The sequence below is a fragment of the Dipodomys ordii genome, unplaced genomic scaffold (genome assembly GCF_000151885.1).
Source record: "Dipodomys ordii isolate 6190 unplaced genomic scaffold, Dord_2.0 Scaffold61, whole genome shotgun sequence".
Classification (NCBI taxonomy): Eukaryota; Metazoa; Chordata; class Mammalia; order Rodentia; family Heteromyidae; genus Dipodomys; species Dipodomys ordii.
In genome coordinates this window covers 4,208,199-4,218,210 of record NW_012267277.1, presented here as the reverse complement: position 1 = coordinate 4,218,210, position 10,012 = coordinate 4,208,199, and the positions used below count along the sequence as shown (strand labels likewise).

The 10,012-nt window shown below is 34.2% G+C and overlaps 1 protein-coding gene across 1 annotated transcript in view; it reads left to right on the top strand.

The window, feature by feature from the left end:
* Positions 1-10,012, top strand: part of Hook1 (hook microtubule-tethering protein 1) — a 40,396-nt gene that overhangs the window by 15,720 nt on the left and 14,664 nt on the right. Inside the window, exons 9-14 of the mRNA XM_013022318.1 lie at positions 3,965-4,131; positions 5,406-5,546; positions 6,438-6,639; positions 7,973-8,083; positions 9,492-9,579; positions 9,661-9,721. Coding sequence (XP_012877772.1) covers positions 3,965-4,131; positions 5,406-5,546; positions 6,438-6,639; positions 7,973-8,083; positions 9,492-9,579; positions 9,661-9,721 — 770 coding nt within the window. The remainder of the gene's footprint in view (positions 1-3,964; positions 4,132-5,405; positions 5,547-6,437; positions 6,640-7,972; positions 8,084-9,491; positions 9,580-9,660; positions 9,722-10,012) is intronic.

Here is a 10,012-nt window from a genome sequence, read left to right as displayed (position 1 = left end):
TTTTTCTTTTTGCTTATGTGGTGCTGAGGAATTGAACCCAGGGCCTCATGCATGCAAGGCAAGTGCTTTACCACTGAGCCACCTTCCCAGCCCCGAGGCTGGAATATTTTCAAAAGGAGTTCAGTATAAAGGATGATATATATGCTGTTGCCAATGCTATGTATACCTGGCATAACCTCTGGCTTGTGGCTGTATTCAGTGATGATGAACACATAATTGACTGAAGGAGTCTGTATGTCAAGTGAGAACAGATTATCTCCCCTCTTTCTTATGCAAAATATTTATCTTATGAGTTGTCAGTGAGATAAGAAGTGGGTAGAGAAGCTTTGTGGGTTTTTGTTTCTGTTTTTTTTTTTTTTTTCGGTGCTAGGGATTGGTTGTAGGGACCCCAGGGGCTGACAAATGTTTAAAGGGCCTTCTGTGCTTCTGAGTTATACCTCCAGCCCCAGGAAGTTTTTCTTAATATTAATAGTGAAACTCTACTATTTACTTACTGACTGGTGGTAGCAGAGCCCAAATGATTCAGAGTAAAGGTGACACAGTAACAGAAACAATGATAATGTGACCATGCAGGAAAAGAGCCTACAGATGACATGGTAAACATATTTGATGGGCTTAGTAAAAGAAGAGCAGTGTGTACTTGTAGCAAAAAGAAATGTCTGTTTATAAAATCAGGGACATCAAGACAAAAGTTGTTATTAATGAGCTAGAGGAAACTTTTGAGAAAGCCACCCTCACCTTACCTTAGAAGACTACCCTATTCGGGTAGCAGGAGGGTCTGGGGGCAGGAAGAGAGGCAGGTGGGTGCTCAGGTGGGTCTGGGCAGAGACAGGGAGTGGCCAGCTGCTGTATGGTGAGAATTCCAAGGATGGAAGGAGCTCAGGTCTGGGTGGAGCCGAGGACCAAATGTGAGCATCATGCTTACATCTATGACTGTTTCATTTTGCTTTGTTTTTCTCATTGGGATGTGTTAAGTAAGTAAGTTGAGGCACCATATAGTTTTTAGAATTAATTTGACTCATGAATGAATCAGAAATAAACGAGATACAAACCAGAAATACCTCAGGACTCCATTGGGGGAACATAAGTGAGAAACATTGATAGAAGTAAAGCAAAGAAAATATATGATTGGTTATAAGGAAAGGACTGACCACAGTTGTAGTCAAACATTATGTAATTTTGGTTGTACTATTCATTTTTTGTTTTGTCCTTTTTTAAAAAAAAATCTTTAGTTGTACACAGTAGTTGCTATTCAACAAAGCATTTCATGAATACGAATTGGTCAGTGTCACTTCTTTAATCATTCTCCCCCATTTATCTCATGCCTTCCCTCAATTTTCTTTCTTTTTTTTTGTCGGTCGTGGGGCTTGAACTCCGGGCCTGGGCGCTGTCCCTCAGCTCTTCAGCTCAAGGCGAGCGCTCTACCATTTGAGCTACAGCGCCACTTCCTGTTTTCTGGTGGTTTATTGGAGATAGGAGTCTCACGGTCTTTCCTGCCCTGGCTGGCTTTGAACCGCGATCCTCAGATCTCAGCCTCCTGAGTAGCTAGGATTACAGGCGTGAGCCACCAGCGCCCGGCTTCCCTCAATTTTCTTAATTTTGTAGGATATACACTGGATTTTATGACTGCATTTCCCCCTCTTCCTCTCTTCATTCTTCTCCACCCTCCTCTTAACCCCAACATCCTCTTTTGACTATTTGTTTTCTGGTGTTTGTTTTGTTGGGCAGTGAGTTAACTTTTCTAAGAAATTATATCCTTTGATTTCTAAGTTTGTTGACTACTTGAGATTGAGCTGAAGTTTTTTTTAATCCTAGTATTTGCAAGTAACATCTTAAGTTAACTTTTATATATTTGCAAGTCACTCAAAGTTTTTAAGGCCTGTTTTTTTCTGCCCAGGGATCTTACATGAAGGTCTCCATTTTAATTTCCTTAAACAGACAGTATTGTTTGTAAGGGGGCCTCAAGTGTTTTTAATGTAATGACTAGATTTTTTTTAAATTGTGCCAGCATGTATTTTCATTTACGTAACTCTGTGAACTTAATTACAGCTACTGAAATTAACAGAGTAGCAAACTTACCAAACAATATAATGAATGTCATTATAGATTACCATTCTAAAAACTAGGCTGTTAGTAAAATCATAAAATCTTGTCTTTGGAAAAGTCATACCTATAGTTGTGAAGTTTTAAAGATGTCTTAACTGAAAAAGAAACAGTTGGAAGAGTAAAAATTTATTATCTAGTTCTTGTTATAAAGGTAGTATACAGGGGGGTTACAGTTAGGTAAGTCAGAAAATGAGGACATTTCTTTCTGAACAGTATCACCTCTTCCCTCATTTTCTCTGTTTTTTTCTCTTCCAATCTCCCTTTTCCACAAATTGTGCTGTTCATTTCCAACATAGTATCTAGTGAGTATCATTGCTGCCTTTGTTCACTCTTTGTCCCACCATTTCTGTGTTGTCCCTTACCTTCCACAAAACAGATAAACTTGCATACATGAGAAAAGGTACAGAAATCAAAAGCAGTGAGAAAGGACAAAACAACCCCCCAGCCTCCCCAACATAGCAAAAAAATCTTGTTTCCATTTCTAAGAGTTCGTTTCAATAAACATCATTTTATATGATCACATGCACATAGCTATTGAGCCTTTGTGATCCTCTCCTAAGAATATCCTCCTTTGGTTTCATTGTGTGAATGTTTATTCTGTATGATTTGTCATGTCCAAATGTTATTTTTTGTCTTTTACCATCTGGTATGTTTATTTGTAGGCGCATTCTAGTTACAACAATGGAAAGAAACAAGGCAACCTATGCTTCTTCGGTTCTGGCTTGCTTTCTTTGTATACGTCTTTCCATTTCCTTACAAATGGGACAATATGATTCTTCCAGGTGGAAGCATAGAATTCCATTGTGTATAAATAGCACATTTTTTAAAATCCATTTGTCCACTGAGGGGCAAGATTCTGTATCTTGGCTAAAAACATGCTTATTTTAAAATTATGACTTACTAACTGGGGGAAAATGAAGGAAGGGGTTCTAGTGTCCAAAAAAATAAATATATTCATTATCTGATTAATGAAATGTTGGCCCTTCTGTACAACAACTTAATAACAGTAAAATTATATTTTAAAAAGTTTAAAGTCCGACTTTAAAAATGCAATTAAGTGAAGATGTAGTTCTGCACTTACATGTATATTATCCATATTATCCCATAATCAAACTGTTGCTGAAACTAATTGAAAAGAATTTACCTTTTTGTCATGGACTCATTAATTTTTGTCATGGACTAATTAATTATTCCCTGAAAATATAATGGATACAAAATTTAATGTAATGTATAATTTCCTACTATGACCTAAAACAATAAATTTGGCTGAGTAGGTGAACAGTACTGTGAAAATTATACCTAGATATAGGAAAATTATTTTTTAATTCTACATATAAACTCAATTTTAGAGACTTAGAACTATTTTCTTCCCCAAACCAAGTAGGAGCCCTAGCATCCTAAGATAGTCTTGCTCTGTTCTCTTCATATAGGTACTGATTTGGTTTCTTTTGTAGTTGATTTGAGCCTTCCAAACTCAGAATACCAGAGTTGGAAGATCCTTTGAAATTACTGTTTTCATGGCCTACACAGAATTAGAATTCTGAACTCCGAATTCTTTTTTTTTTTTTTTGGTCAGTCATGGGGCTTGAACTCTAGGCCTATGCACTGTTCCTCAGCTCTTCAGCTCAAGGCTAGTGCTCTACCACCTCAGCCACAGCGCCACTTCCAGTTTTCTAGTGGTTAATTGGAGATAACATTCTCATGGAATTTCCTGCCCAGGCTGGCTTTAAACTGCTATCATCAGATCTCTGCCACCTGAGTAGCTCGGATTATAGGTGTGAGCCACCAGCGCCTGGCTCTGAACTCCTAACTGTTAAGAGGGTTTAATTAATGCTGCTTATATTCACATATTTTTTAGGTGACTGCACTTCAAGATGAGAAGAATTCACTGGTTTCTGAAAATGAGATGATGAATGAAAAACTTGACCAGTTGGATGGCTCATTTGATGATCCAAATACAATGGTTGCAAAAAAGTACTTTCATGCACAGTTACAACTAGAACAATTACAGGAAGAAAACTACAGGTAGCATTGTAATAGAAATTATTTTATAAAATTACAACTGTTAAGATTTATACTTGTTTAATAACTGCATGGTACATAACTTGTTCCTGCCTCACACAGTTTCAGTTGCACAGAAGGATGTGTATATAAAATTAAACAATTTCACAATTCAAAGGACCAAGATACATGGGCAATCCAGTCAAAAGATTGCAGGAAGGCCAGATGTAGTAGCTCACACTTGTAATTCCAACTACTCAGGAAGTAGAAGTTAGAAGGAATGAAACTTGAGGCCAGCCTGAGGAAAAAGTTTGTAAACTATCCATTTCCTATCTCAACAAAAAAGCTGTGAGTGGTGGTGAAATGCACCTGGAATCCCAGCTATGCAGAAAGTGATAGGTTGGAAGAGTCTGAGACCAGCCCTGGGCAAAAATCTGAGACCTTACTTGAAAAATACCTAAAGCAAAACAGGGCTGTGGGCATGGCTCAAGTGCACTTGTCTAGCAAGCATAAGACACTGAATTTGATTCTTCAGTACTGCAAAAAAAGAGACTGTTTTCATTTTAATATTCTTATTTCATCTTTTCAAAGTCATCGTTCTTACCTTCAATGTACATTAGTGGTCTCTTACATGCTTAACCATGTACCATTGTACCATACATATTTTGATAACCATTTGTAAGGTCAATTTCTTATTAGAGATGGACCTTTTAACTATTGAATGTAATTGAATGTAAACTGTCTAATAAACTTTCCTATTACTTTCACTAAATACATGTGTGTGTGTGTGTGTGTGTGTGTGTATGTGTGTGTGTATAGAACTGTTTTATGCCTTTTATACCTTTGCAGTTATTTTATAGATTTGCAGATTTTTTTTTCCTGAATCATTTCTCTGAATGACAGGAGACATGCTTATTGACTTTGTCCTTTATACTTCATTGTCTATTTCCTAAAGACTAGTGCAATCTCTCATAAATCAGACTCTGGTCATAGAATCAGGAAACTGGTTACTGACAACGTATTATCTAAACCACAGATCCTATTCAAATCCATCCGTTGTCTCAATGCCTTTTTCATTCTGCTTCAAAATCTAACTCAAGATTATACATCATATTCAGTAATAGATTCTTACTCAATACACTATAATTCACTATTTTTACTTTGTCTATTTCAAAATGAAGATCCTGAAGATATCTTAATTATTTTAGGTTTTTTTTTTCTCTTTTGAATGAGATGCTAAAAAGGAAAGAATGATTGAAATTATACTATAAATCCTCATTTTGCTTTTTCGGTTTCAGGCTTGAAGCTGCAAAAGATGATTACAGAGTTCACTGTGAAGAACTTGAAAAACAGTTGATTGAATTTCAGCATAGAAATGATGAGCTGACGAGCCTTGCTGAAGAAACAAGAGCCCTGAAAGATGAAATAGATGTCCTTAGGTATGGCTTGTCTAAATGTGATTATGTTACTTCTAACTTATTACCAGTCTGTGTATTCTCTTGCTTTAATCAGAGATTCTTTCATTCCCATACATCAGACATTGAACAGTTTTTATCCAGGCTCCTACTTGTTACTTCTTTTATGCTTATTAACTGGAATTGCAGCTTAAAGATTCTTGATTCTTGTTAGAAAAGCTTCACATTGGAACCCATAAACCCAAGTGATATCTTTCCCTTAAAATTATATAAGCATTTAGCTTGGCCGCCTTATATATTGTTTATGTTTTGTAAAAAAAATTTCAGTGAGGAAATGAATTCTCACGATGGATATATTTTGATAGATAAAATAGAGATAGATATAACTGAGAATTTTAATGTTTCAGGAAGGCTTGTCTTTGGTAATATAAAATTTGTATTTAGCTTTTGTTTATAAAATATTACTCAAGAAACAAACCAGCCACACTATATTTTCTGTTAATTTTCACTTATCTTTGCTCTAGTACAACTGGTCAGGGAAGTGAAATTCTAAAGAGAAATGCTTTGCTAAACAAATTATGAATTGAGCCAACATTCCAAATATCAAACATTTTAAGTATAATTATGTTAAACAATATATACAAAAAAGAACCCCAGAATATGCCTATAAACTAGGGAATGGTTCAGAATTTTTCAGTTACACCAACAAAACCATCCTTTCATGAATGCATTGTGCTAAAACCAGTTTGATAATGTATCAGATTTGAAACATTTTTATTTTTATGTGTAATTATAAAAATATTAAAATTCAAATGGTTTTAGGTCCAAGTCTTTGGAAGATTCATTTTATAGCTAAGATAAAATTGTTGTGTATATACTAGTTTTTTACAAAGTAATGCTTGATCATTATTATAGGGCTACCTCTGATAAAGCAAATAAACTGGAATCAACAGTGGAGATATATCGTCAGAAGCTGCAAGATCTAAATGACCTTCGTAAGCAGGTGAAAACACTACAGGAGACAAACATGATGTATATGCATAATACTGTCAGCTTAGAAGAAGAATTAAAGAAGGCAAATGCAGCACGAACACAACTAGAAACATACAAAAGGCAGGTAAGAAAATATCATAATCATAAGAAAATATCGTGACTAAATTTAAAGTTCAATTTGGTACTTCATTTAATCTGTAAAGAATGATAGTATAGAATTTGTCAGCAAATAGAAAGACTTAGAAAAAATTTTACTAAGTAAGCCAGATCCAGAGAAACAGAGGTTGCGTGGTTTCCCTCAGTTGTGGTAGCTAGAATGTGCCTATAAATCTCTAAGTAAACACACTGGGTGGTAAAATTAAGCTGAAGTGTAATAGAATCTATAGAGAGCACACATAGGCTTATTCTTAAAATAGACTGTATCAAAGCCCAACAAAATAAATCCAAGGAAATGATGGATACTTGCAAGAGAGGAGATTGGTGCTAAGGGGAGACGGATAGAATGAAATGGGGAAGGGGAAAGTATGCAGGCAAGAATTCATTGTTGTATATGCCACAGAATTGAGAAATATAAGGGAAGGGGTGAGTTGAAGGAGGGGTAAAGATATTGAAGTGATGACACAGATCAAGATATTTTGTACTCATAAAAGGCAAAAAATTCAATACATAACCTAAAATTAAGTCAGGGAGAAGGAGTGGGTTTGGAAAGATGGGTGAGAATGATGGAAGGGATGACATTGATCAAAATGTACTATAAACTGCTTTGGTGAATGGCCACTCCTTCGTATGACTACTTAAGGATAATAATATTTTTGATATATAACTAGGAAGCGTATATAATAAGTTATGAACTTGTTCTGATAAATCTCTTCTTTCTTTAAGGGCCGAATAGAATTTTGGTTTATCTGAGTCTTTTATCTTTATTACTTTCTTGTTTTGTTGAGATTTGGTTCATTAGTATTTCTGGAAATTAGAGGGAACTAGATGGTATAGACTGGAACTATATCGAATATATTTTGTTTTACTATTTTCTAGTGAGCCTAATGAAACCATTAGAATAGAAAGGATGGTTTTTAAAGTTATTGGTATAATTATTAGTTGAATATTTTGCATTTCATATTCTTGTAATAGTTCAAAGATCAAGAATTTTTTCTTCCAAAGGCCATTTGGTTATTTCTAATATTATTTGTAGGTCATACAAAATTATCTGTACAGGTAGATAGACCTTTTTATCCAATGAGAAACATGTATGTCTGTCCTTTCTTGTACCAAACTATTTTGAGGCCTTTGTATGGCCTGAGGGCTAGATATTTCTCAACGCTAATGCTGTTTTCTAAATATTTTGAATTAGACTATAATTTTAGTAGAGACATTTTCTTTCCAGTATTTCATTCACTTAAAGTATGTGATTATTACACACTCTTGATTTTTGCTTCTTTTTTTTTTTCCAACAAAAGGTTCAGGACCTTCACACTAAACTTTCCTCTGAATCCAAAAGGGCAGACACACTAGCATTTGAAATGAAGCGGCTTGAAGAAAAACATGAAGCTTTGCTGAAGGAAAAAGAGGTAATCAAAAATGTATTTGATGAGGGACTTTTCATTCTTTTAGAATGGTATTGTTATCTACTAGTTCTTACTTTCCTGAAATTGAAATAAGAATTGGAATCAAATAGTTGATATAAAATGAAGTCTTAGAAAATTGCTGTTACCTCCTCATTTCATTTCTAAATATGTTTTATTTTTAATTGGTATGTGTAAATGATACATAGGGTTCAGTGTGATATTTCAACACAGGCATACAATGTACACTAATTATTACTGTTTTTCCAATCCACATCCTTTCCTATTGAATGTTATTCTATGATTTAACTTTCAGTGTATACAAAGAAGAGAACATGTGGTACTTGTCTTTCTGACTTACTTAACCTAATACTCTCTAGTGCCATCCATTTTATTGGTTCAGTATTTTGTGTCTGGTTGTATATGTATTTTTCATTTTTTAACCCATTCATTTGTTGATGGACATGGAAAGCAGGTTTCTAATGAAATCTTACCAAGATTATAGTAGACTTTAAGTTTATTTATAGAGTTCTCTAAATTAATAGACAAATTTTCTATGGTTTTTATTGTATTTATGGGAGAGGAATTTTTGTAGATACTCATGTCTGCCTATAGTTATTATAGCGTTCAGAGATGGCTAGGGCATTTGTCAACTGCAACCTAAGGAACTCTTGAATAAGTTACTTTTACTTTTACATTGACTTAATGAACTTACAAGGTTTTGTTTACTGACTTGAAACATAACAATGTTTAAAATATGATTTTATATTTAGAAGTACTTTGTAGTCTTGGAATATAACATTAAGTACAAGCCTTTTATTTACAAAACAGGTTTTGTCATAAGTGTAGGCTCTAAAATAGTAAAGGAAATACTGTTGTGCTATCCTTGGGAAATGGTGTTTTTCTGAAATTAACTTTCAGGATGATAGGAACCATTTCTTCGAGCAGAACTTAACAGTAATGGTAAAACAAATAACTCGTCTACTGCATGTCTTGCATGCCAGCCATTATTCTAGATATTTAACTTCACCTCAATTCATTAATTAGAACATCTTTTCCATGATTTTTTGTATTAGTGTTCAATTTTGAAGATATACAACCTAATGCAAAAAAGTTATACAAGTTGCTCAGGATAATACAGCTAAGAAACAGTGAAACTGGAATTCCAACTCTGATTGATGTGTCCTCAAAGTTGATGCTCTAAGTTGTTATCTATAATGAAAGTTACTCAATTGCATATATTTGGTTCAGAGATAAATATGATGATGAAGAAATCAAAGCCATGTTTCACTGTGAGATACACAAACACACACACATACATCTTAAAACTAAAACATTTTAAATTAAATAATTATTAAATTCAGTTGTAAGCCCGAAGTGTTAACAGTGGCTGAAGTCAACAATTGTTTTTCAGAGGCTGATAGAGCAGCGTGATACTCTGAAAGAGACAAATGAGGAGCTTCGATGTTCACAAGCACAGCAAGACCACCTGAACCAAACTGGTGAATTCGATTTGATTTTTTAAAAAGATTTAAAAACAATGATTGAATTACTGAAACACTAATCTATTATTTGTTGTTTAGATTCATCTGCTACAAAAAGTTATGAGAATCTTGCTGCTGAGATTATGCCAGTGGAATATAGGTAAATTTATTTCAATTGATTGATAATCAATACTCAGTATATTAAAAATGTCATTTCTTTTTATTTTCAAGTAACATCTGTAAACTTTTCATTTTGGGAATTGGTTTGATACTATACAAACTATACAAACTAATGCCAAAGGTTAAGTAACATGCTCAAGACAATACATCTAAGAAGTGTAGAAAGAAATAGGAGATGAGATGCACAGAAAGCGAGAGAATTGAGTAAAAATTTAACAAAAAGTTTAGATGTTCCTTTTCACTGAACTTCTATCTTGGCCTTTAATGTTGT